General features: G+C 41.3%; 1 protein-coding gene across 4 annotated transcripts in view; it reads right to left on the bottom strand.

The window, feature by feature from the left end:
* Positions 1-27,569, bottom strand: part of LOC120313830 (ephrin type-B receptor 5) — a 190,606-nt gene that overhangs the window by 116,309 nt on the left and 46,728 nt on the right. For all 4 annotated transcript variants that reach the window (XM_039356177.1, XM_039356174.1, XM_039356175.1 and 1 more), the window contains exons 3-4: positions 12,391-12,455; positions 657-1,353 (exon numbers count right to left, since the gene is read on the bottom strand). In XM_039356177.1, the coding sequence (XP_039212111.1) occupies positions 657-1,353; positions 12,391-12,455 (762 nt within the window). The remainder of the gene's footprint in view (positions 1-656; positions 1,354-12,390; positions 12,456-27,569) is intronic.

Genomic DNA, 27,569 nt, shown 5'->3' with positions numbered 1-27,569 from the left:
ACCTCCAGATCTGCATGGGAAAAAAACGGCTAAGCAAAGGCTTCGTTGCTGTTCATTTGGAAAACAATCCAAATGCCTGTCCCGTTTTTATTAGGGAGAGAAAAGGGGAAACATTATGTTAAAATCAGGACTGCCACTCAGATTGATAACTTTGCAAACTAGAATCAAATCTGAAAAGTTCTGGTGGCTTGGGACACCCAGAGGGCACCCACAAAACTTAGATTAGGGCTAGATATTGTTTATTTACTACCAATCCTCTATTTCTGTGGCGCACCTAGGTTGTTGGACAGAGGAAGAAGTGGTTTTCTCCATTTGCATAAAGAATAGGGAGAAGCAGGCTACTAAAGGTAAAACCTGGCTGGCAACTTTTAGATCCCAGCCAACAAGGCTGAATCAAATTCATAATCTCTTGATTCTTCACGGGATTATACCAAATGTGATTTGAGTCACCCCCAAATGGACTCAATGTAAAGATGAGGAAAGATTACAGAAGCAACTCAGACAAAAGCATATTGTATATGTATGTGATATCCACAGGAGTTTAAACTTTTGTTTTTCACAGGACTCATTGACTATCAAAGACATTGTGGGCTTCTATTCCAAAGAGGTTGACTTGAAAAGTGCCAGGGACGCTTCCTGGAGCATCTGTTTCTTACCTTTGCAGATTCTCTCACTGTCCATAGGCTCATAGCCGGCACGACAGGCACATCTTCCAATCGCCACCATCCACTCGCCTTCCCCGTTGCAATGCAACTTCACTCCAGAGGAGCCAGTACTGCTGGCTTCTTCTGCATCGGCCACACAAGTTCCTGGTGCCTCCACCAAAGAAGTCCTCTCACCTCCTGCAAACGTCTCCGGGAAAGAGGCAAAACCCTTCACCACTGCAGGGCATTTGTAGAAGAAAACCTGGACAGCCACCAGAGACATGCAGGCCCCAGAGTCTTGAAAGGCCAAGTAGAAACCCCTCTTCGTCAATGGCCCAAAGCTTCGCACCTTGATGTTCATCTTCACCACCTTTCCAGAGCTATCCACCTGAGAGAAGCTCTCGTCAGCGGCGATTGTATCCACTTTGGTCCAGGGGCCCTCGTGCCACTCCGGATGCTCAGCAGTGGCTAGGTCAGTCTCGGATTCATGATAGTAAAGGGTAAAAGTCTCTTTGCAAGAAGAAGCCACGGTCCTCATGCTGGCACAGTCACGAACAGAAAAGCGGAGGCGTATGTGAACTCTGTGGGCTCCACGACGCTCTATGAAATGAGTGCGCAGCCAATTATTCTGTCCCGGCTCAGCAACATTGCATACCTCAAAGGTTCGAATCAGATGCTTCCTATCATCCAAGACACTCACCTCATCCCACTGTATGGATTTGGGAAGGGAGAGGAGGGGAGTGAAGGAAAAAGAAGACAAACAAGCTGGAAATGTAAATCTTATGGGATCAGGAACAGTATTATTTTACACCTGAGAACAGCCACCTGGATCCTGCCACAGAATATATTACACAGTTTTGGCCTAAATTTTAGTTCCATCCTGTTTAGAATTTCCTCAGGGATTAATATTACTTGGTTTCCTGACTCTCAACACTGAGTGCCTTCCTTAATCTATGTCTTGTAGATAAGCTCAGGAACTTTTCTTGAATTCAGTTGTACATCCCTCTTCTGCTCACAGTCATTTTTATGACTTTCTGAAGGGGGAAGAGGGAAAGAGGAGGAGGAGGAGGAGGAGGAGGAGAAGTAGAAGTAGCAGAAGAAGTAGCAGAAGAAGAAGGAGGAGGAGGAGGAGGAGGAGGAGGAGGAGGAGGAGGAGGAGGAGGAGGAGGAAAATAACATTGGATGAGAAATAAGTCCAATGGCAATATGTTACTTAAGGGTTAAATGGCAACATCTTTTTGTAGCAACACAAATCTAGCAAAGAGAACAATAACACAGTTGCTTCTTTCTGAGTTTCTCCTTCTTAAGGGAGGTAGAATTCATACTCACAAACAAAGAGTGCAAAATTTGCTGAACATTTTTAAAAGATGCTAGTACCTCCTAATTTCTTCTATCTATCATTCAACCTATAAAATGGTCAAAGGGATCCATTATTTCTTAAAAACATGTTTAAATAATTTTTAAAAAATAAAAATCACCCCATGGCTTTTTTTTTTATTTATTTAGCTAGGTTAACAGAGAGCAATTAGTATATACTAGCATCCCATCTATCATTTTGGCTATAAGATGGAAAATAAGAGTTCCTGCAGCTTGTTTTTGTACCCTAGAATCAAGGGGAAAATGGACACTTTTTTGAATAAGCCTTTGAGTTTCCAAGATCTCTTTGTCAATCAACAAAATTAATAATCCAGGACTTCCGGTGGATTTTGCGTGCGTGATGGCGGCTACTTTGTAGCCGTCCTCCTGGGTAAGTGTAAGAACCGCTATGAACAGCAGACACCAGCTGTTCAGCGGTTCAAAATCCCCCTCCCGGGCAAAGGGGGGGGGGTAGAGAGTGTCTGAATAGTGGTAGAGCCTCTTTCGCACCCCCCAAGTTTTTTTTTTGGGGGGGTGAAAGGAGTGCTCCCACGGAGTTCAGACTTGTCTCCGCTTCCCAGCTGTTTTTGTCCTTAGGGACAAAACGAGCCGCTGCAAACACCTCCGTGCTTAAAGAGAACTGGTGAGTTTTTTTTTTTAAATGGACAGAGCTGAGTAGAGGATTTAGTTTTTGCTTTCTTTGACTTATTTGGATTTTAAGTTTTAAGATTTGTTTCTATTTTTATTCTCTCTTTTTATTTTTTTTCTTTGTTGAAAGGGAAAGTAAAATGGCGATCGGCAAACTCCTCGGTGTTTTTTTTTTCTGGAAGTTAGAATGCTGACCGGCAGGCTTTTTGGTGTTTTTCTTTCTTTCCTTTCCCTTTCTCTTTTTATTTCCTTATGATTGGAATGGTTGTTTTTGGTATCTCTAAGTATTTTTTTTGGAACGGACTTTTTTTATTTAATTATTTTTTTTTTTTTCTTCTCCCTTTTTTTTTCCTTTGAACTCCCTTTTTTTTTTATTGTAATGACCCTTTTTTGAAGGACTTTTTTTCTGTTTAATTTTTTGTAATTTTTAAGAAGGAGTAAAATTTTTTTTTAATTCTTTTTCTCTTCCTTTTTTTCCCTTTTTTCTTTTTATTATAATGACCTTCTTTGGAGGGAGTTATGATTTTTGAAGGAATTTTTATAATTTTTAAGAAGGACTAAAGGTTTTTCTTTAAGATGGCTCCAAAGCGTCCAGGGATTTCTACAGCTTCTAAATCAACAGTTTCACCCTCTTCTGGGGGTCAGCTAATAACTATGAAGGACTTGCAAGACATGATGGGAGATGTTATAATTCAAATTAGGGCAGAAATGAAAAAGATTTTAGAGGAAAACAATAAGATCTTGAGACAAGATTTTGTTTTGGCTTTAGAAGGTGTTGCTTCTGTTCTTGAAAAGGTGAACTCCCATGTGGAAGAGGTAGCTGAAAAAGTGGACATAATGGAGGGGAAAATTGAAAGTATGGAAAAAGAAATGGAAAATGAGATTCTTATGCTTCAATATGGACAAATGGAATATGCCTTAAGAATTAGAGGCCTGGGAGAGTCTTTGCAAGGAGATCTGAAGGAGATGGTTGCAAAGGACTTTGCATTGATTTTGAATAAAGAAAAAGAGGGAATACTTAATGAAATTGAAAAATTATTTAGGGTTAACTCTGTGGTGGCAGCACAGAAGAATCTGCCAAGAGATGTGGTAATTTACTTTGGTAAAAGATCTTTACGCAATGAAATTGTGCAAGCCTATTATAAGAAGAGATTTCAAATTGCTTCACAAGATGTTATAATTTTTAAAGAGATCCCATCTAAAATTTTAAGAAGAAGAAAGGAGTTTGCTTTTTTAGCAAATGAACTTAAAAAGAGAAAAATTTCATTCAGATGGGATGTTCCGATTGGAATGGTGGTGAATTACCTGGGGACATGTTATAGACTTAATACTGTTTTTCAAGCAAAAGATTTTTATACTTCGGTCCTGGGGGTATGTGCATCGCCATCAATTAAGTTTAAAGCTTTGGAAGAAAAGAATGTAGAATCACAGTTTGAAGAGCCTATATTTATGAAAACTGGAGAATCTTTGTGTGAGAGGCCTCAACAAGTCCAGGTTGAGGAGCAGAAGACAACTTGTGCAGTATATAATCCCAAAGAAAAGCAGCAACAGAAGAAGGTTAAGGAAGTTTCATATTTAGTGGTTTCTGAATCTCTGGGAGATGTTAGACCTACAAAGTCTTTGGAGCAATCTTTAAGGGTGGAATTGTTGCCTGAAATGGAAACTGGGAAATCTCAGTCTGAGGGGCATCAACAAGAGAGGAACGGGCAGAGGATAACTTGTACAACTTACAATTGTAAAGATCAATACAAGGAGGAATTTAAGGAACCCTTATTGGCTTCGGAGTCGATGGGAGATTCAGGAATTTTGGAGCAGTCTCCTAAGGCAGAACTTGCAGCATTTCTTACGAGTTTGATACAAGAATGGAGAAGGGAAATGGAAGAATGGAAGAATGGAGAATGGAAAAAACTGGAATGTGAATAATTAATAATACTAATATAATTGAGATTGATAAGGATGTAGTTTTTTACGGATGGAATTAGTTATTGGTGAAGATTGAAATGTTTAATGTGTTTATTAACTTTGTTGTTTTAAGTTTTGAACCTTTAATGATAATATTGTTTAAATTTGTGTTTTGAAGGGATTATAATTTGCTTATTTTAGTGAGTGGATTCTAATGTTTTAAATTTTAAAAATTTGTGGTTTTGGAGGGAGTTTATATAGAGTGATGATTGTATTTAGATTTGTTTAGGATTTAAAAGTGTTTTTAGTTTTTAAATATTATTATTAATATTTTTAAGACAAAATAATTTGTTTAATTAAATGTGCTTAGATTTGTTTAGGACTTATAGGTTTTTTAAGTTTTTGTTTTTTTTTTTTTTTCTTTTTGGATAGGAGAGAAGATTATGAAGATTGAAGGAAATATGTACTTACTTTAAGTTCTTTAAGAGTATTTAGCTTTAATGGTATAACAAAGATTTGTATGTTTATTTTTTCGTTTTAGGATAAAGAAAGAGGGAGAAATTAGATTTTATATTATAGATATAGATATTCAAAGAAAGTAATGTTTAAATTTGTGTTTTTGGAGGGAGCTTATATAGAATGATGATTGTATTTAAATTTGTTTAGGTTTTAAAAGTGTTTTAAGTTTTTTTTTTTTTTTTAATTAAGCCTGTACTCAGCTCTGGGAAGTCCAGGGGAGGGTTTGGGAGCTTGGGAAGGGGGGGGGTGAGGTAGGGGGGGGTATGGGAAGGGGATTTGTTTTTGTAAAATGTAAAAATTTTCAATAAAAAAAAAAAAAAAAAAAAAAAAAATTAATAATCCAGGAAAAAATGCAGAGTGTGGGCCTAGTTTAAATATCTTTTATACTTTTATCTTCTATTGCCCATTCATTTCTGAATTTTTAATGAAATTCTGAAGCTTGCATTTGTTGCCTAATAAAAATTGCTTTAATGAGACATTTGGATTCACTTTTTCTCAGACAACAATCCTGATTTTGCTCTTCTTTCACTATTCGTTAAGTCTTTCCTATCTTTTCTCTTCTCAACAAAATCAGCAGGAAAAAAAATAGCATAGAGAAAGAGAGAGAAATAATACTACATAACAGGCACTTTTGTGTTATCACCCCAACAAGAAAAACTACCAAGTTAAAAGGGGCGTTGTCTTACCTGAACGCCTTTTCTCAGCAGGATGATGTAGAGTCCAAATGGATGGGTTCTATGACGGCCTTCCTGCCTGGCAGACTGGGTAAAAACTTCGGCCACACCCCTTCCTTTGGGCGTGACCCCAGTTTTGACTTAGGCGAGAAACTTTGTTGGAATTAACCTTGCAGCTCTTTATTATATCTTTATTATAACCCTGCCTAGACCTATCCTCTGGGTGGGCTTGGACTCTACATCATCCTGCTGAGAAAAGGCGTTCAGGTAAGACAACGCCCCTTCTCCAGCAGGATGGCTGTAGAGTCCAAATGGATGGGACATACCAAAGCCCTCATGTCCCCCTGGGAGGGAATGTCTAGGCTACCGAACTCTGAGCAGATACGACTTGTTGAAGAACTCTTCTGCCAAAAGCCGCGTCTGCTGCTGCTAGGGAGTCTAAACGGTAATGTCGAATAAAAACCGAAGGTGAGGACCAGGTTGCGGCCCTGCAAATCTCTTCCACCGGAGCTTGCGTTAGCCACGCCGCAGATGTAGCTGCGCTCCGAGTTGAGTGAGCAGTCACCTGAGTGGGTGCTGGCAAATCCTGTGAGACGTAGGCCTGCGCTATGCAGGCTCTGATCCACCTGCCTATGGTGGAAGGAGATACCTTCTTTCCCATAGTTGCTGGTTGAAAGGACACAAATAATGCTTCAGTCTTTCGGAAAGCCGAGGTGCGTTTCACGTAGAAACACAGCGCTCTCCGCACGTCCAGCTTGTGCCATCTGTGTTCTAGTCTATGTTTGGGTCTTGGACAGAAATCAGGAAGCGAAAGTTCCTGAGATCTGTGAAAGATGCTATTTACCTTCGGAATGAAGGTCGGGTCTGGTCTAAGAACGACCCTGTCTTTGAAAAAGGTACACAGATCCTTCCTTACTGACAGTGCTGCTAGTTCTGAGATTCTTCTTGCTGAAGTAATTGCCACAAGGAAAGCTACCTTCAGTGATAGGTGATGGAGTGAGCATGTTTCAAGAGGTTCGAAGGGTGCTGATGTCAAGGCTAGAAGGACCTTAGGCAGGTTCCAGGACGGGTACCTGTGTATGACTGGGGGCTTTGTGTTAGATGCCCCTTTTAAAAAGGCATTAATAGCTGGATGCTGTGCTAGGGAAGTTAAGTTGTCGCAGGAGAGTACAGTTGAGAGGGCCGATATCTGTCTGCGGATAGTATTGACTGACAGGCCCTTATTAAGAACCTCCAGTAGGTAATCTAGGATATTGGGAATAGATACTGCGGTCGGGTCTAGGTGAAGCGAAGCGCACCACCTACAAAATCCCTTCCACGTAGCGTCATAAATCCTATTAGTGGACGCTCTTCGTGATGCCTGTATGATCGATATCACCCCTGCAGAATAAGATTGTTTAGTTAAGCTTTGCCGCTCAAATGCCAAGCGGCTAGTTGTAGCCACTGGGGATCTGGGTGTACAAGCTTGCCCTGACTGAGTTTTACCTTGTCCGGGGGGATCCTCCACGGAGGTGATATCGAAAGGTCCACGAGGTCGGCAAACCACGGGCGCCGTGGCCAGTGAGGGGCAATGCAGACCATTTCTGCGCCCTCCAGGATCATCTTGCGTATGGTTGCCGGTATTAATGGCAGTGGTGGGAAGGCGTACAGGAGTTGCGCCGGCCACCGGCACCTGAGAGCATCCGTTCCCTCCGATCCCGGGGACGGGAATCTGGAGAAGAACCTGGGGAGCTGTGTGTTCTTGTGGTTGGCAAATAGATCTAGGTGCGGTTGTCCGAACCTCCGGGAGATCTCCTCGAAGAGAGCCGGGTCCAGACGCCATTCCGACTGGTCCACCTTGGCTCTGCTCAGGGAGTCTGCCTGGGTGTTTGTCTCCCCTGAGATGTGTTCCGCTCTGATGGAACTCACATTGGCTTCTGCCCACCGAGACAGAGCCAATGCTTCCTTCATTAGTTCCACTGATTTCGTTCCTCCCTCCTTGTTTACATGCGCCTTGGCTGCTACATTGTCTGTAAGCACGAGGACGTGCCTCCTCGTTACTAGGTGTGAGAAATGACGGAGGGCCAGGTGTATGGCCCGGAGCTCTAGCCAGTTGATGCTGTGTGACAGGTCCTTCTGACCCCACTGGCCCTGTGCTATCTGGGTCCCCAGATGGGCTCCCCATCCGAACAGGCTCGCATCTGTCGTGAGCGTGACCCTGTTCGGTTCCCTGAATATGCTCCCCTTGAGTGTCATGGGGGATAGCCACCATTTTAGTGATTTCATCACCTGTGCTGGTACCGGCACTCTCCTGCTGGAGGTGCTGAGGTTCCTCCTCTGGTAGGGTAGGAGGAACCACTGCAACTCCCTCGAGTGGAGCCTTGCCCATGGGATGATGCCCATGCAAGATATCATCTTCCCCAGGAGCTTCGAGAGTTGTAGCAAGGGCACTCTCCTGATCTTTTGAATTTGGTGGATTAGCTTGGATATGCTGATCAGTCGCTCCTGGGAAAGGAATACCCTGCACTGTGACGTGTCTATCACCGCGCCCAGGTGTTGCAGTCTCCTTGAGGGAATGAGGTGGCTCTTGTTTAGATTGACCGAGAATCCGTGCCCCTGTAGGGTTCGGATCGTGGTCTTGAGATCTGCCCTTGCTTGTTCCTGAGATCTGGACTGAATCAAGATGTCGTCCAGATAAAACTGTACGCGAACCGGCATCAGCCTGAGATGGGCTGCTATTACAGCTAGGATTTTGGTAAATACCCTTGGTGCTGAAGATAGTCCGAAGGGTAAGGCCCTGTATTGGTAATGCCGGCCCGCGTAGGTAAATCTGAGGAATTTCCGGTAGCTGGGATGGATGGGAATGTGTAGGTACGCCTCTGTGAGATCTATTGAGGATAATAGATCGTCTTCCCTGACGCTGGCTAGGATGGACTTCAATGAGTGCATCTTGAACTTCCTGTACTTTATGAAATGATTCAGGCCCTTCAGGTCCAATATTGCTCTCCACCCTCCTGATGTCTTTGGAATAACGAAGAGGATGGAATAAAATCCTCTTCCCTCCTCTTCCTTTGGTACCCTCTCTATGGCTTGAATTGACAGGAGGTGAGCTATGGCCGAAGTTATCAGCCTCGTCTTGTGTACCTTTCTGGAGATGGGGCATCTGATGAACCGGCTTGGTGGGGGAGAACAAAAGTCTAAGGTCAGGCCATGCCTGATCGTTTCCAAGACCCAGGCGTCGGTGGTGGTCTGCTCCCAGACCTCGATGAAGTTTCCTAACCGACCCCCGATGGGAGTGTCCTGTTTGGCGTCACTTGGTACGCTTAAAGGATCTGCCTCCCGCTCCCCTATATGGGCGTCTGGACTGGAACTGGCCTCTGGCTCCCGGGCTTTGGCGATCCTGGGTTCGATCCTGTCTCGGATAGAAGGATCGTGAGCCTCTGGGCCAGTCCCAGGATTGCCCTGATCGAAAGGGCTGTCTCCATTCCCAGGGGCTTCCTGGGCGGGAGCCCTGTCTCCGGAAGTCCTGACTGCCTCTCCTGTCTAACTTCTTTGATGGATGCACTAGGATTTTTTTCTTGTCTCTGCCTTCGCTGACGTGTGGGTCCAGAATGGAACCAAACAGGGCTTCTCCACTGTATTTGGACGTCGAAAGACGCCATTTGGACCTCAGGTCTGTCTTCCAATTTTTGAGCCACAGTAGCCTTCGCGAGGCCACTGTGGCCGCAATGGACCTTGCCGCATACTTTGTTGCGTACAGTGAAGCGTCAGACACGAATTGAGAGGCCGCGAGGAGCTTGGCCAATGTTTGGTGTACTCTGACCTGGTCTGGAGGCACCGTGCCTTGCAGTTCCCTCAGCCACATGATACTGGCCCTCGCGAAGAATGATGATGAAGTGGCTGCTCTGGCCGCCCAGGCTGCGGCCATATGGGAACGCCGGAGGGAGTGTTCAAATTTCTTCTCCTCAGGTCTCAAGACCTCCGCCATGTCTCCTGGAATCGCGGAGGTAGAAAATAATGAGGTCAAGGGGTTATCTACAGTGGGAACCTCTAACATGTTAGAGAAGGAGGGAGATAGGTTGAAAAGCTTTCTTTCCGCGCTGTTAGGTGCCGGTGGGCTCGCAAGTGAGGACCATTGTTCCTCCAGCGTGGTCATAAAGACCTCCGCACATGGGATGTACTTATCCTGTGGAACCTTTTTGGCAAATAGAGGATTGGCCTCCTTGCTTGTTGAGGGCTTCTCATCCTGTACTGATGTTAGGTTGACTGTGGAAACTGCCTTTATCAGGAGTGATTTTAGGAGCGCTGGGTTAAAGAGGCCAGAGCTTGTCGCCTGCTCAGGTGCGGTCTCCTCGTCCTCCGAGAGGGGCATGTCTGACATGTCCAGGTCTACTGAGTCACCCTCTCCCAATTGAGAGGAAGTTTCAGAGATGCTGGTAGGGGGCGGCCTAGCCCGTCCCTTACGGGGTGTGTGAAAGGCCACTTGCCCCTTAGAAGCCATGAACTGGGAGAATGCATCCTGCATGAATGCATGAAATTGTGCCGACCATATGTTCTCCTGCGCCTTGTCGTTGGGGTGAGGCGCTGGAGTGTGGTCGGGTGAAGAAGCTGGTGAGGAGGGATTGGAGGAATCTAACTGTTCAGTTTCCCCAGGAGGAGACCAAGTCTTGAGCACTTCCTCGGCAGTAGGTTCTGTGCTGGGTGCCACCCCTGGGACAGGGGAAACCAAATTTGTCCCATTGACATTGGTTCTCTGTGCTCTGCTAATTTGCCTTTCTAAAGCCAAATGTCTCCTCAAAGCCTCTCGCTCAGCCGTTTTGGACTGTCCCTTCTGAGAAAGGTGCTTTGTTTTAGCTTTCTTCTTCCCCCCCACCTCTGATTCAGAAGATCTGCGTTTTTGTTGTTGCTGTGGGGGGGACAATTGAGGGACCTGTGTGACTGAATACGAGACATTGTCTGCCATTGTGCCAGACACCCCGAGTAGGCAATGCCTGGAAAGGGGGAATGAGATACGCAGATCAGATGCAGATGCTTGGGGCTGTGCCCTCTTCTGCCTATACAAACAATGGCCGGACAGACAGGAATCTTTGGACAGAAGATCCTGCAAGGCAGTGACTAAAGGTCACTATAGGAACAGTTAGGAAAAGAAAAAATATTCCTCCTCACCTCCTCACCTAGTCCAGACAAAAGTACAGTTTATATCTCTCTCTCCCCCGGTCTGTGGCTGTGGTAGCAGACCACGCTCAGAACTGATAGAGGTTCTAATCTTTTATTCCTCTTCCTTCCTCTTGCCCAAGTGTCTTAATGTAAAGGAAAAAAGCGGCGGCTAAACTGCTTGTTTAAAATGGCGAATGGGAGGAAGCCCCGCCTCCCAATAGTAGCCGGATGAGCCACGAGGCTCCAACAATGGCGGGTCTTTAATAGCCAGCAATAGGGTAATTAACCGGCTTGAATGGCTCTTTTGTCCTTAAGGGGGCTGTGCCTCTCCGCTGGGGGAGAAAAAACGGCGCTGAGGCTCTGCCGGTCGGTTTGGGCGCGCTGCGCTTCTCGCGCCGCTCAGCTGATCAGCGCTCTGTTTTCCCGCGCCGCTCAGCTGTTTGGCGCTGAACGGCGCCTCAGCTCCTCCGCCGGACCGAGTGGCCTCCGTGCCACTCAGCTGCCCGGCGGGTGGTCCGGGAAATGTCCCCGCGCCAAACAGCTGTTTGGCGGGATCCGCGGAAGATCCACTGACCGGCCCGAGCCCCCCTGGCTAACCGCCCTGGCGATCCTCTCACCACTCCGACGATCCTGGCTGGGAGGCGTCGGTGTTCTATTCCTCTGCCCGGGATCCCTGCCTGCTGCAAAAAGGGGAGGAAAAAAAAAAAAAAAACTGGAAGAGGATATTCTTTTCTTTGTGAAAACTCTTCTTTCCTAAGAGCTGCTTCTCGCACTTCTACCAGGCTTCGAGACTGAGTCAAAACTGGGGTCACGCCCAAAGGAAGGGGTGTGGCCGAAGTTTTTACCCAGTCTGCCAGGCAGGAAGGCCGTCATAGAACCCATCCATTTGGACTCTACAGCCATCCTGCTGGAGAAATGCTATGTTGTCATATAGTTTCTTTCTCTTTCAATCTGGGGCTACCAAATGAGTCTGAAGACCAGACTCTAAATATGGGTGTCCATTCTCTTTTGCAAGTATAATTAGCATGGAGTTAAGGAACACCTTGGAGTCAAGGGAAGACTGAGTGTGCATGGAGTCAAGGAAACACTATATCAGCCCAAACTAGGGGAAAAATACAATTATTCAGCACTCAACATTGTGGCTCTCTGACAATACTTTTTACAATGCTCCTTTGAAGAAGACAAAAGGTAGCTCTTAAAGAAATAACCAAAAAAAAAAAAAAAAAAAAAAAAACCCACAAAACTAATCTATTGCCTTTTGTGGATATATTATGAGAAGAATCCTGTCCAAGACAGAAGATCCAAAGACTTGGCTGAAATTAATAATAGTCAGAAAGAAAAGCAATCAACCCTTTCTAGTTTTCTCCATTGACTCTGAAGGGGGATACCATCTGAAATCCCAGCCATTACACCTTGGTTTCTCTGTGTGTATTTGTTGTGTGCAGAGCACATTACCAGGTTTTGAGAGGGTGGCCAATTTCTAGCAAAAGAGAATGAAGGGAAGCACTTACCCCGTCAGGAGGATGGGCGGTCCATCCAATCTCAGAGGTCTCTCCTGTTGTATCCAAAAGGATTTCTGTTGGAGAGATAAACAGATTAAAATGATGGTTTTAGGAGACAGTTCCAAATAACAGCTAATTCCTTCTTATATCATCTCCTGAGGGCAGGCATGACTACTAGTCTCAAACAAGATTTGCTATCAAATATAGGATCGGGGCTGGGGAAACTATGAGTTTGTCAGCTTTGCAAGTGATTTCTTGCAAGTCTTCAGGCATGATATTCATTTAAGTGGTTTCATCCATTACATGTAGCTACTTCATACTTTGGGAATGAGTCATATGTATCACATTTATTACCTATTTCATTTCAATTTCCATTGAAGAGCTTATCTGCAAGAAACAACTACTGAAGATTTTGCTTTTACAAACATTGAATTCTTCTTACATTACCCATTCACAAAGTTATCATCTTCAAGACAGAGCTAGTACCTGTCTTATTATATTTTCTTCTTTTGCTGAAGACTTTAGCAACAGGACAAGGCAGCTTAAACTCACTGAAACATGTTTGGTTCTTGAAGTGCACTGTGACAACAGTGGAGATCAAAGGCCCCCTCTCCCTTCCCTATTCTCATACCTCAGTTAACACTTAACAATAACTTTTGAATGCTTTTTTTTAAAAAAAAAAAACACTTCTTTTCAGAAGAGAGACCAATGATTGAACAAAAGCTCTTTCAAGTTATTGTGTAACTTCATCCAGAATGAACCTGTAAACACAGGTTGTATCTCCACGGAAGTAGTGTAGCAATTAAAGCTGTTGAGCAAAATGGTGAAGAGTTACAAAACATAGAATATTGTGGGTTTTTTTTTTTAATTGTCATACTTAAAAGTAAAAACAAGAGAAGCTATTTATTTCCTAGAACTTTCAGGAATGTGTATTCTTAGGAGTCCTTGGTGCATTTTGTCCTTGGTGGTTTGCTTGCAGACATCCCATTACCTGACTGGGCAATATTATCAATACTAGTGAGGGTGAGGTTTGCTCCTTATTTATATACAGTTCAACCTCAACCTTTCTTGGAAGATATAACTCCTATTTGTGTCCTGCAATGATCTGGTACTTTTCTACAAATCTTTAATTTAAAAACATACCAGAAATTTGCTGGATCAAAAATCTACTCCTAAAACATATTTGGACCACTAAGTCCACATCTAAGTCATTTTGTGTCAGAAGTAGGAGAACCAGTCTACAGGACGCTGTCATGCTGGTCAAAGGACAGAATTGTTCTTCTCCTGCTTATTCTGGACCATGCTGAGCAAAGGGCAAGAAACGCCCTTACATGGGCTGGGCCAGCTTCTAGAATATAACCAAAATCAGGTATATATGTAGACCTTGCCCATCTCTAAATCTAGGCTTCTCTTTTATGTTTAAGTAGCAAGAGCTGGCTTAAACAAGACATTATATGTTTCAACAGAAAGGTATTTGGGATCAAAATTAAGCCAACAAAGTAAGTTTGGATTTCGATCAAAATGGAAACTTTATTTTGGACAACCAACTTAATATAATCATAGACATTTTATTTAAGGAATTTTTTAGAGTGGGAAGTGAGAAAGAGAAGGACAAACATTTGCTTCAGTGCCTTGCATTCTGCAGCTGGCCAAATTGATGCTCCCCAGATGGCATGCCTCCAGTGACCCAGGTATTATTTTTGAAGAAACTGAGAGACAGAGAGCACACATTCATTTTTCATGGGCCAGCAAATACATAAAACCTGGGGCTGAGCGGGCTCTCCTCCAGTAGTAGATATTTAAACAGCTAGCATGCATGGAGTCAGAGGAAAGGAAGGGCACATAAAGCAAGTAGACTAGATTCCAATTGATAGGAGCCAGTAAAATGGTTCACAGATGGGGAATTTAAACAGATCGATTTCCCTTCTCCCCATCTTTCACATTTTTTGTACTGCACGGAGAAGTAAAAAATGTCTATGGAACTGGGAAATCTCAGGACTCTGGAATCTTGCATAGGAAAATGAAGAATTTTGCTACAGTGGCAAAGCAAAGAAAAAGAAATCTACCACATATTGAGATAGAATAGTCTGATTTAGGAAATTGGGATCAGTTGTTGCAGACAGGACTGAACAGATTACCCTAGCCTCCAAAATTAATTTAAAAGACATGGTTTAAAAATGTACATTAAAAAGGGGGGCTACAAGTACATACAAAAAATGTGTACAGGTAGTCCTCATCTTAACAACCATTCATTTAGCAACTGTTCAAAGTTACAGTGGAACTGAAAAAAAAAGAGCTACAACTGATCCTCACACTTATGACCGTGGCAGTATCCCCATGATCACACGATCAAATGTTGAGTGCTTGGCAACCAGCGTGTATTTATGATGATTGTACCATCTCAAGGTCGTGTGATTGCCATTTGCAACCTTCCCAGCCAGCTTTTGACAATAAAGTCAATGGGAAAAGAAGCCACATCCACTTAACAACCATATGATTCACTTAACAATGCAGCGAATCACTTAACAACCATGGCAAAAAAAGGAGGTTATATGATTGGATGTGGCTCACTTAACAACCACCTTGTTTGGAAAATCTGGTCTCAGTTGTGGTTCTGAGTTGAAAGCCACCTATATTATTACACACAGCTGAATTTGTTAGAGGTTTCTATTAGAAGTTTTTTCATTATGAAAAATTGCATAGAAAAATGCACGTATTTGTGGAAATTGCACATAACAAGAATTTGCCATTTTTTTAAAATCAGAAAAATGTAAGGAAATGGAATAATATATAAATCCATTCAATGTAAATTTAGATTGATTTGATATCTCAGGCTCAGCTGACAGTACTGCTCTCTGTAAGTCTTATCTTTAAAGGCATTTGATTTTTAGATGTTCTTTTAAGATATATGTGCTTATACTCCACTTGCTAGGAAGAAAAAGAAAATATTGCTGACTATTTAGAACATTCCCAAGTACTAAAACTACTCTATCTTTTTTTTGTTGGTCCTCTTTTGCTTCTGAATTAATCAGCTTCCAGGTACTCGTGTTTACTATTAAAAGATTAGAATATTGATTTTCTTCTTCCTCTGTTCCTTAATATTAACCTCAGCATCCTTCATCAACATCCTTACCATATACTGCTCCACTGAGCTGTCAAATAGGATAGTCCTCCTTAAATTAGAGCAGGTGTATTCTTCTTACTCACTCAGATATGACACAGATTTAGGTTAATGGCTCAGTTTAATTCAGACTACTTTAGGACAGAGAAGGTCATCTTCATATCCTTGTCCGCCTGCACGGTAACCCCTTGAGAAAATGGAAAATATATTTGGGGGCCAACTTTTTTATCCCAGAGAACAAATACAGTCCCTCTGCTCAAAATCACAACACCCCTCCAATTTGCAGAAGAAATATATACAGTACAATATATACAAGTATTCCCACATTAGCAACCATAAGTGGAACTGGCAACTTTTTCACTAAACAAAGCAATAACTGTGATATCACAACTGTGCTTATTATCTTACGTCAGTTTTCTTTTGCTTTACATTCAGGCAAAGGTCAAAAATGCAAGGAATGGTTCCAATGTTACCTTTTCAACACGGTCATAACTGTAAATGGACACTAATTCTTCTTGATTTTACTCTTGAATTTTTCTTTGTAAAACAAAGTTATAAACATACATAATATTTTTTTAACCCTATGAACCTCTTTCAGATTTGCCCCTTTTTCTGGTTTGTCCCATATTTTTTCCCAAGAAAATCACCTGCAAAGCTGACAAACTCCTAGTTCCCCTGTTACCGTAGATACTGTGTCACTCCCAGGTATAGTATTTAAAACAAACATAGGCTCTAGTACCTGCCAATCTAAATGGGTCATGGCAGCCAAGTATGTCTGGCTGCCCATCAGGAACTCTATAAATGTACCAATAGACGACAATATAACTCAGGGTTGAAATGTGGGGTCCTTGGTGCTCTCTGAGCTTGGTTGTTTTCTTCAGATTTTTCATTATCAAATTAGGTAACCTCATCATCAGTTCTAGTCCTGTTAATGTTACCTACTTTGGTAATGAAATGTCTGGCAAGAACACAACCAAGCTCAGAAATCACCAAGGACCCCACAGATCTATAAATGTACTTTAACTTCCTGCTTAAAATGGCTACGTTAACTGTGGGGGGGGGGAGAAGAAGGCAGGGGGCTGTCAAGCACTGAGCAAATCATATTATAGAGCTGATGATTTGTGTTAGGTTTGAGTATGACAACTTTCACTCAGCTGTAAGCCACGTGTTCAGTGGGCAAAAACACAAACGACGAGCCCATGACAAAGTCACAAGTGGATGGGCTTAAGGATATTTCTGAATCCTGCATTGTCTCTGGATCTTCAGATGATGAAGACAGTGGTAATGGAAGGGAACATATTTTCCTGCATCAGTGTCATTATTTCTTAGTCACAGAAAAGAAATCAATGGTTCTACCAATACTGATAGGAGCCCTGGGAGCAATGCCCAAAGGGCTGCCTGGATACGTGGAAATTTTGAACTTATTAGACATGAATATTCTGAGTGTGCAAAAAACAAAAAACCACCTTACTCGGAGCTTCTTATATACTCATACACTACCTTAACAGTTCTTGGGTCCTTGGTTAGGAGCGTTAAGTTTTTACCAGTCCCAGACTATGAATCGAATTGAAGATTAACCTATTATCGTTATCATCATCATCAACATCATCATCATCTATGCCTTGGTTGGATTATATTCAGAATCCTGCAATATGCTCTACGGGCCTGAATAATTTTATTTATTTTATACTTATTAACCAGATTTCTTCATTAAAGCAGAATCTTGGCAGATTCAATAATTAATGACTGGACCGGTATACATAAGGGTCAAAGAATTAATCAACAAAAGCCAGTCACTTTCTGGGATGAACTGACGGTGATGGGCTTAATTTTTCAGCTTTAAACTTCTTGCATTTGTAGAAGAACATCTCCTTCACTACGAAACTATTCAGGCATTCAAATTGACAGGGAAAAAAAAGTCCTTTTGAGAGCCACATCTGTCATACAGACCGGCTTTTCAGGCACATGAGAAACATCTCCAGCATTGCTCAGAAATGGTGAAATGTTCCTCCATTTGAATTAGTCCCCTATTCTCTTACTTTGTTAAAAAAAAATTAAGACATATCTTTTCAATTAAATAGTTTAAAAATGTTAGCAGATTTTAAATGCTGGAGGGTTTTTTTTTTCCTTTTAATTATTTCTACTATGTCAGTTTTTTTTTTCTCAGAAGTATCATTACATATAAATAAAATGACAATTTACCATACGTCTACGTGAGATTTTAACTGGTATGTAAATAACAAAACATAGCTAGTATTTCTCCCTTTATTTCTAGTGGAATTTTTCATAATGTCAGATATTTGCAGAAATTCCACTGAGTGTTTCTTAAATCAGCAGACTTTTCTGAATCACATCAGCACAGATGTGCATTTCCTCCATCATTACCCCCAAAAGCTGATTTTGATTCTCCCTATTTACCTAACAGCTTTGCATTTACCCCTTTTTCCTCAAAGCCTATGGCTGGTTGCACACTATATTTGATCCCCAAGCAAAGACTGGAACTGCTTGTCAATTTTTCTCCCTGCAATCTCTTGCTAGAATTGCTGAAACGCTAGTTGAGCACACCTTTCAATTTTTTAATTGAACTTTGTCTGCAATGCTATGCAAACTCATGAAATATACCTCATTCATCCAAGCATGTTTGCTTTTTTTTTGTCTCCAGATGCACGCACAATATTTTGTGCATCCGTTTGGAAATTACTCAGTTTAAAATTAGAAGGAGAGGGTGTCCAAAATTCTTGTATACTTTAGCTCTGTATCAGAAACTGAATTTGGCAATTTCCTTGGGATCCTTATTTAGCACTTATCCAAGACCATCTCTCTTTTGCCTGCTTGATCTATATGTCAACTCCTCACTTGGCTCTCATAAAGTTCTCTTTAAAGTATCTTTAAAGTTAAAAAAAATGACAAGAGTTTTGTCCACTGCTACTCAATACAACTGTGTCGCAAACTGCAGCACTCTTGGTTTCAACATTTAATAGCCAGGAAACCAATTCTGGGGCAATGGTGATGAACCTATGGCACGCGGGCCAGAGGCGGCACTCGGAGCCCTCTCTGTGGGCACGCGTGCCATGCCCCAGAGATGGCAACCATCCTCTTCAACCAGCTGCCCGCTAACTTGCCGAGGTCCCATGTGGCCAGATGAATCCCAGCACCCATGTGTTTGCTGGCCTTTGTGTGCAGGGGCCAATGGGGTCAGGCAGCAGCCACCCCGGCCCCTGCCTTGCCTTGCCCTGCAACATGCCACCCCCACCCTGCCTTGCCTCACCCCACAGAACCAGCCTCCTGCCCACTGCCCCACCCGCCAGAGACCCCGGGATCTCCCCCAACCCTGCCCAACCCCCACAGGTGTCCCTCCCCAGGAGCAACATCGAGCTGGCCATGCCCACCCTGGCCACGCCCACCCATCTGCCATGACACCCACCTGGCGGCCATGCCCCCCCGGCACCCGGCAATACATAAGTTGGTTTTGGGTTGAAGTTTGGGTACTCAGTCTCTAAAAGGTTCACCATCACTGTTCTGGGGTGTTCCCTGTTGCTACTTGGTCATTCTGGGGTCTTTAAAATGCAAGAGAAGTTTCAGTTTTTCAGTGCAGGAAACCAGGAAAAAATATCCACCGGAAATAAAAAAAAACTTTCTGCCTAACTCACCCATTCCTAACATTAGGAAGTCTTATCCCCTTCCATACTGCAGCAGTTGACAACATACCTGCAATTTGGAGGAAAAAATAATTCCTTAACATCCGAGTGTACTTGGATCTTATGAGGGCTGTCATAGATGATAAAATATAGATTCATGCCCTATCCTGCCATTTGCCTTCACTCAACCCCACAATGATAGTTGGAAGAGAAAGCGATAATTCTCAGCACATGCTGTCTAGCATTTCTGGAAGAAAGTCTGCGACATAAAGTATAGTAAGTAGGTGGCCTTCCCATGAATCTATAGACCTTTGTTATTGTGCCAAGAAATAAAGTAGAGCAAACAAAATGCAATTACCTAGGCAAATGAATATCTTGTACCGTATAAGAATTGACATGGTAGACAAGCTAGGTAAGGCTTACAGAGCAATTCCTGTCGATTCAGCTAAAAGACTCCAAAGCAATTCTTGCAGTCTGATAAAGTAAATGGAAGTATTTCAAAACATGGCAAATTAGGAGCACAGAGATGTTTTTCTCTCTTAAGAGAGGTTTTGATCCTTCAGTAAAGGAAATTGGGAGAAAAAAGTTCAAACAATTCAAAGAGGTCCCACTTTAATGTATTCAGTAATATATGACAGCTAGAGTTTTACTTATTACTTTGCAAAATTCTATATCACCATTATAGATGGGTAGTCTACAGATGAAGTACACTAACTAAGATTGGTAGAAACTTAATAATTTAAGTGCTGACCAAGAATTTAAGGATTATTAAGGTCACATCGAAGAATATAAGAACCCAAGCAGGATAATTTTTTTTGTAATTTTAAGATGTTCAAATCTGATAAATTCAATATTTCCAGATACTGAGGGAGTCATTTAGGTATTGCTTCAAAGGCTCCAATCATGACTGGGATAACAACGGATTTCTTTTTTCCATAAGTGTTTGACTTTGATCTGCAAGTCCCGATATTTTGTAATTTTTTCCAATTGTTTTTCCTCAATCCTAGCATCACTTAGTAGAGCAACATCATGGACTTTCTTCTTTTCAAAAATTGTTATATCAGATATGTTATGAGCAAGATGAGGAAAATTTAGATCTAAAGTTCCATAACATCTTAACCCACCCATTTTGCAAAACCTTCTCAACTTGATGGCCCCAGTATTTTTACTAATTATTATATATGCAAAAATGTGAAATCAATCTGCCAGTTCTTTAAGTGGTGTTAGCCCAAGAACTTAGGATGTTGTAATCCCTCAAAGTAGTAGAAGCAGTAGCCTTTTGAAACTGACAGATGAAAATTTTATCAATGTACCTATTTTCTAAGTGCCATCCAAGAGTTTTTGGTATGGTACTCAGTATGCCAATAACCCCTGGGATCATCACATCCAGTTTAGACCATTATCTTTCAATTTTGATTTTCACATTTTGACACTTTGTCATCTTCTCCAATTTTTTGTCTTCTCTTCTACTATTTCCTGGTATTGCCAAATCAATTATGCACACGTTCTTCTTTTCAACCAAAGTTAAATCCTGTGTGTTACGAGCCAAGAGTTTATGAGTTTGTATTCAGAAATCTCACAATATTTTAACCTACTCATTTTCAACTACTTTTGCATTCTCACCAGTTTTTCTTTACTGGCATGTAATAATTTTTACACGTGTTCCAATAAATCATTTTGGTGATTGTGTTATGCCATTATTTATAATCAGTTTGTGCAAACTTCTTCCACAAGCTATCTGTCCCTTTGCACAATCTGCACTTTGAAGAATTTGATGATTTTTCAATTTTTTCTTGATTGCATTAGTTTGAATAGCTTGCTCTTAAGCAGCCAAAAATCAAGCCCTTCAGTTTCTTTTTTAATATTCCAGTTGTAAGCCATTGCCAAGTTTTATCGTTATCCACCTTACCTTTGATCTTTTGTAGAAATTGACTATGTAATGCTTTTCCTTGCCAGCATTCTGTTATTGATTTTATTACATTATTTCAATATTCCTATTTTGTTTCCTGTACATTCATCAAGTTCCAATTTTTTTAACTTGCATTATGCTTGTTCTTGGCTGCCTTTTATGTAATCAACCAATGCGTGTTTTTCTTCTTTGATAGTTTGTTTGACTTGAAGTAAATCTCTTCCTCCATTTCTGTGGGGCAGATATAATTTATTAATATCACTCTAGGGAAGTAATGCATAGTGAATAGATTTCTTGTTTTTTGATCCAAACTGTCCAGTTCAGCTTACACCTAATTAATAAATTCCAGCAATGTATCATATCACAGGTATGGCCCAAGTATTGATGACTTCAGTGGTGTTTTCACCATTCAGTTTTGTCTTTAGAAATTTTCTCACTTTTCGGATGTATTCTTTACTAATTACATTTTAAATTTGTCCATAATGATGTTCTCAAACTGTAAATTGCCCAGATTGTATTCGTTATCCTAATAGTTCCTAATGGTTTGTTCATTTGGCATTTCAATTCTATTACTCTTTGCGATTTTATCCTGATTTTTTGCTACTATAGCACATTTCTCTAAGCCAAATTCCACTGTTATACCTATGTTAAAAATTCTTATAGTATTTGTCAATTTCCATACAGCTTCCATATAAAAATTTGAATTTTATTAGCAGTTTTTGCTTCCTGGTAGCAAAGACTGTTTTCTTCAAAATCACTGAAAGTAGGATCATTGTTGTTGGTTGCGAAGTCGTGTCTGACCCATCACGATCCCATGGACAATGTTCCTCCAAGTTTTCCTGTCCTCTACCATCCTCTGGAGTCCATTTAAGCTCACACCTACTGCTTCAGTGACTCCATCCAGCCACCTCATTCTCTGTCGTCCCCTTCTTCTATTGCCCTCAATCTTTCCCAGCATTAGGCTGTTCTCCAGTGAGTCCTTCCTTCTCATTAGGTGGCCAAAATATTTGAGTTTCAACTTCAGGATCTGGCCTTCTAAAGAGCAGTCAGGGTTGATCTCTTCTAGGACTGACCAGTTTGAACACCTTGCAATCCAAGGGATCATAGCATTGATAAATATTAAGGGTAATAATGGGTCACCTTGGAAGATGCCTGTCCTAATGTTGATGAGTCCATATTTTTTATTTCCAACCACCAATTCTGTTTTTTACCCCTTCATTATTTTTTCTACAAACATTCTAATGTTTTTCACTGATGCCAGTTGTTTCCAAACATTTGATGATCCAGGTTTGTGGTAATGAATTAAACATCTTTTTATAATCAATTCAGATCATATGGAAATTGGTTTTTTGCCTTTTGCCATTCTCCAAATCATTTTATATATCAGAAGATGATCTTTGGTACCTCTGCTTTTCCTTTTGTTTTCTTTCTATTCTATTGGAAGAATATTATTCTTTTCTAAATAATCTTGAATGTTGTTTGCTATTATGTGTGTGAGTAATCAAACATTTTATGCAAGCATGTTGTCATCCTATAGTTTCCTGATGTTGTCCCCTTTGCTGGGTCTTTTTGAATCACATAGGGTTTGCCAGTTATTATTATTAATACTAACAAGAAGAAAACATCTGAATGACTGAGGCAAAAGAAATCAAAGATAGTACCAATAATAATAGACTAGAGTAACAGTCATCTTGGATGTAATCCCAAAATAACTTGAACACCATCAGCATTGACAAAATCACCATCAGTCAATTGCAAAAGGCAGCTTTACTCACAACAGCTTACATTCTGCAATGATACCTTTAGCACCATCAAAGAATAATATCTACCTATCCCAGGTCCTTGGGAAGGACTCAGAGGGTAGACAAAAATGTCAAATCCATTCTAAACATCTCGGTGACTATGTGACAAACAATAACAACAATAATAATAGCATTAGACCAGATTAATGAGTCTCTCTGAATCTTGCTTCTTTAGTAACGTGCTTGCTGAAGACTTGACAGATCTACTCTAAAAAGTCTCCCACAAACATGTTACTGTAGGATGCTACTGTAGGGCTCAAGTTATGTTTATGATTTCTCAGAAGCTTGTGATGGGCTGCTGGTTAGCTATTGGGACAAACAAGGTGCCAGAGTAGACTTGACAGTTCTACACAGCTTGTTTTATATTTTTGGCTTCTGTATTCTGTTAAGTCATTGTTATTCTGAAGACAGTGGTGGGATTCAGCCAGTTTGCACCGGTTCAGCAGAACCGGTAGCTAATTTTTTGTTGCGCAGGCCCAGAATGGACATCCGGAAGTGGCATCCACACACAGAACCGGTTGGTCACATATCTGAATCCCATCACTGCCTGAAGCTATCCTGGGTTAGGAAATAGGAATAAAAGGGGCATTCTCAAATGGAACCACATGTACATAGAAATTAAAAATTAGTACAGACAGAAACAAATAAAAGGTCTAAGCTGTAAAAGAAATGGGATACATAAATGAGCCAAGGATGCTGATGGAGGAAAGGAATTAGCTACCAGTGCCAGCTTTCAAGGATTTAATTCTTCAAGCAGTGGAAAGAACTAGATAAAAACTCAGAACCAAGGTCAGCTATTTTTCTTAGGCTGGAACAGAGCTTTTACTTTACCGACAAAAGTACCAAGTCCCATTTCCCACATCTGCAAGGAGCCATAATGATAATGAATCCATTGGGCAGATTGGGCTGGAAATGGTATAAACAGAAAATACCGAGAACCATTTAGGAGAAAGCAACAGATCAATTCTTGTATCAATAAATTATAGAACAAATAAATAAATGCATATGTGCAGAGGGGAACATGAGAGGAATCTGATGAATATATGTAGCAATCATCCCAGATTTAAAAAAGCAAAAATAGAACATTATAGATGGAGAACATTATTATAATTGAGAAACATTAGGGCCACTTGCCAATGAAGATAATGCAGCTTCAACCAAGTAACAAGATTAAAAAATGAATTCCCTGCCCCCAAGGGACTTTAATCAACATTTCCATTATATGGAGTGTAATGATTGGATCAAATGAAAGGCCTGTGAAGTGCAACGTCTTGTTTCCTACATTTGCCAACTGGATATCTGTGGGAAGCCCATAGGCACAGTAGGAAATCAAGTTCCTTTCTCTGCAAACAGTATTCAGTAGCATCAGCAGTAGCCCCTTCCAATTCTGGCTATGGAGCTTCCATTTAAAGTCACAGCTAGTTAGGGAAGGAAAAGGCAAAGCCAGTGAAGAATAAATGCCAGCCAAATACAAAATCCAGGTACTAGATCTTGTTTCAATTGAAGAGAAGAATGTTGGAGTTATGTTTCGTGACTTCAAAAACCAAGCACCATAAAAATATTTCTTAAGCTGAGATTCTAGGTCAGTGGTGGCGAACCTATGGCATGGGTGCCAGAGGCAGCACTTGGAGCCCTCTCTGTGGGCACACGTACTGTTGCCCCAGCCTCACCTCCCCCTGTGACCCCCTCCTCTCGGACAGCCCCTCTGAAAGACAGTCGCCCCTGAGGGTGGGCATGGGCAGGGGGCGTAACCGCCATAGCGCTGCTGGGCTGCCTGGATGATCTGCGGTGGGCCCTGGAGGCGGTGAGTGGCCCTGCAGGCAGGCAGGGCAGGAGATGGGAGGGCAGAGCAGGGGCGGAGCAGGGGGTGGAGTGGGGCAGGGCCAGTTTTTTGGTACTCGATCTCTAAAAGGTTCGCCATCACTGATCTAGGTAACAGGAGGCAGCAAAGGACACAGAAGGGAGGGAAAGTTTTTAAGACGTCAAGAGACCATTGCAGAGGGTTTTAAAATGGGGGCGGGGATTCAATCCTGTTTTGGCAGGAAAGATTTTCAAAAAAATGGAGGTACAGATATTTTAAGTCTATTAGAACTTATATTAGTCAGTTCTTGCCATGATTGATAACAATATGGAGGAAAAGGATAATTTACTATAAAGAGATTGATGTCGTATCAGAGGAATGTCAGAAAGCAAACAAAAAATGGAGAGGGGAAACAGGGATAGAAAGTTAACCAGGGAGGGGGAAAAAGGAGTATCATGAGCACTCCTGTAGCTGGGCCAAAGAAAATCCCTGCGGCCACATGTGCTCACTGACCTGAGCCATTTCATGATGAATGCACATCTTTCTCTCCCATGCGAAGGCTTCTGGAAAAGACAGGTCAGAAAGCAGGGGGAAAGCCAATGGAGGCAAAGGACCAGGCTGTGATGAATAAAAAATAAGCAGTGTTGGGGTGTACAGACTTGGACAAGAAAGGGAAGAGAATCAGAAGACAAAAAGGAGGAGTGGGGGCAATTTTCAAACAAAGAGGCTAGCTTAAAAAATTATCTCCCCACTCATTCACTGTTTATAAACCATCCAACAGTATCTTCATCCAATCATCATTATACTTTCATCCCCCCACCCATATTTCCAATTCCCAACTCTTATTCTGTTTGTTTTGGTATTCCTTTTCTTTAAAAAAAAAAAAAACCTGGGGTCAATCATTCTAAAGGCATCACCCACGTTCTTCCTTGTTTAACTCATCCAGCTGATAATGCTTCTTCTGCTATAAGCACAGAAGCAGACACAGAGGAAGGATCCCCTCCCCCCATCCTATGTTTATAGTACAGAAATCCAGTTATTTAAAGGAGCAGTGGGTTAGTTCACAACAGATGACACACTGCTTGCACGATCACAAGTGGGACTGTGGCGTATTTCTTCCCTTGATATGCCAGCCATCTTCCATTTGACAATTAACAACTAGAGTGCAAACTAGTCCTCACAGCAGGAATAGGAAAGCCAGACCACAACAAAGCCCATTTAAAATGGTTCCATACCACATTATGTTTAATTCCCAAGATATGGTTATCAATACCTGTACAAGTTCGCAATAGAAAACAGATAATTGAAAAGTATTATGATGCCCTGATATTTTCTCTTGTCTTTTCGAAACATAGAAGCCATAGCAGTAGTTCTATACCATCAAATATATATTTATATATTTTGAATCTCCATCAGGGTTTCCTCAAGACCATGATTGGTAACTGGAGTTAAAAATAAACTTCAAAAAGAATAAACATCTACCTATGAATAAGACCTACATTCTTCTCCTTTTGCATACCAGCAGTTCTCTCTCTTAAATTTTAATGAAGCTACTACTCTGCTGAGATGAACATGCTCCTTCCAAATGTCTGCATAACTATATTCGCCAAAAGCAACAGCCATTTTCAGATAGCAGCTTTAGGCTAGAACCCGGGAGAGGGTAAATTCTAGCCCCACTGTGTACAAAGCCCCACTGTGTGCCAATCACTTTCTCTCAACCCTAAGAAACAAAAAATGGCAAACCACTTCTGAAAAACCTTGCCAAGAAAAATGCAGGGATTTATCCAGGCAATTTGTAAGACTTTGATACAATCGAACGGATGAAAAATAAATAAATAAAGCAAATAAAGCAGAAGTTGAAACTAGTTTCAGCTCAATACATTCTTGTCTCAATGGCTGAATCAGCCCTGAAATCAGTGCAACGGGGTGTTTTTTTTTAATTACTTCATAAATTACAGGGGATCCACAGAATTTCAGAAGATAAGAGGGAGATAATTCCTCAAAAATACCACTAAAGATTGCTATCAAGAATGGCAAGAGTCTCAGTGGCTCCTTAGGTTATCCTATGCAATTGCTTTAAACCCACATATCTTTTTTAATATTAAATTTAAATCTGAGATTTTTTATCACTTTCAACTTTCTTTAGCATCACTGCAGAGCATTGTTTTCTTTCTTTCTATAAATCCCAAGGCCACAAGTCTAGAACTTTTAATTTTTAAAAAAGCATCCATCAGAAATAGTGTCTTTTGTTACCTTTTGCAGTATGGACATTTGTAATAACTCAAATAATTCTAGTGTCTTTCAGGATTCACAGAAGCTTAGCAGAGTTTCTCTGAATGGCAAGAAATTTGAGGGTTTAATAATAAACCAGCATTTGAGTATATTTAATATTTATTAAATTTGTAAATTAAAGAGTGGGACTGAGACAAGATGCACCGGAAAAGCCAAAGAATCTGTAGCCTCTGGATGGGTGGTTTTGTTTTTGTTTGTGCTTTTGTTTTTGAGAACTGGAAAACTAAAGATTTGAAAACGTTGATCAGCTTTCCTCCAGCCATACAGCATATCTGGCATAAAATATTTAGAAATTTGATTTAACAATCAGTACTTACAAGAGCAGAACTGCCTAGGAAAGGATCTGTAAGGATCTTCAGGTAGCTCTGAAAACATTAGCCAGCAGCAAATGCCACTTGTAAATAAAGAAGCTGTGGATAAATATTTGACATAATGGGAAACGTGGAAGGAAAGAGAGAAAGAGGACAACTAGCAGCAAGATGGATGGATTCAGTTACAGTGCCAATGAGCGCACTGTGGGGGAGACCCGAAAGAATAGATTGTCAAGGAGAAAATTTACCTTATGTGATCATTAGGAATCAAAAATGATTTGATGGCACATAATCAATCAATCAATAATATTTCT

Source organism: Crotalus tigris, unplaced genomic scaffold (assembly GCF_016545835.1).
Source record: "Crotalus tigris isolate CLP2741 ecotype Arizona unplaced genomic scaffold, ASM1654583v1 scf7180000018790.500841, whole genome shotgun sequence".
NCBI classification, from domain to species: domain Eukaryota; kingdom Metazoa; phylum Chordata; class Lepidosauria; order Squamata; family Viperidae; genus Crotalus; species Crotalus tigris.
Note: the sequence above shows the minus strand (reverse complement) of the source record. Positions and strands in the feature narration are given on the sequence as shown.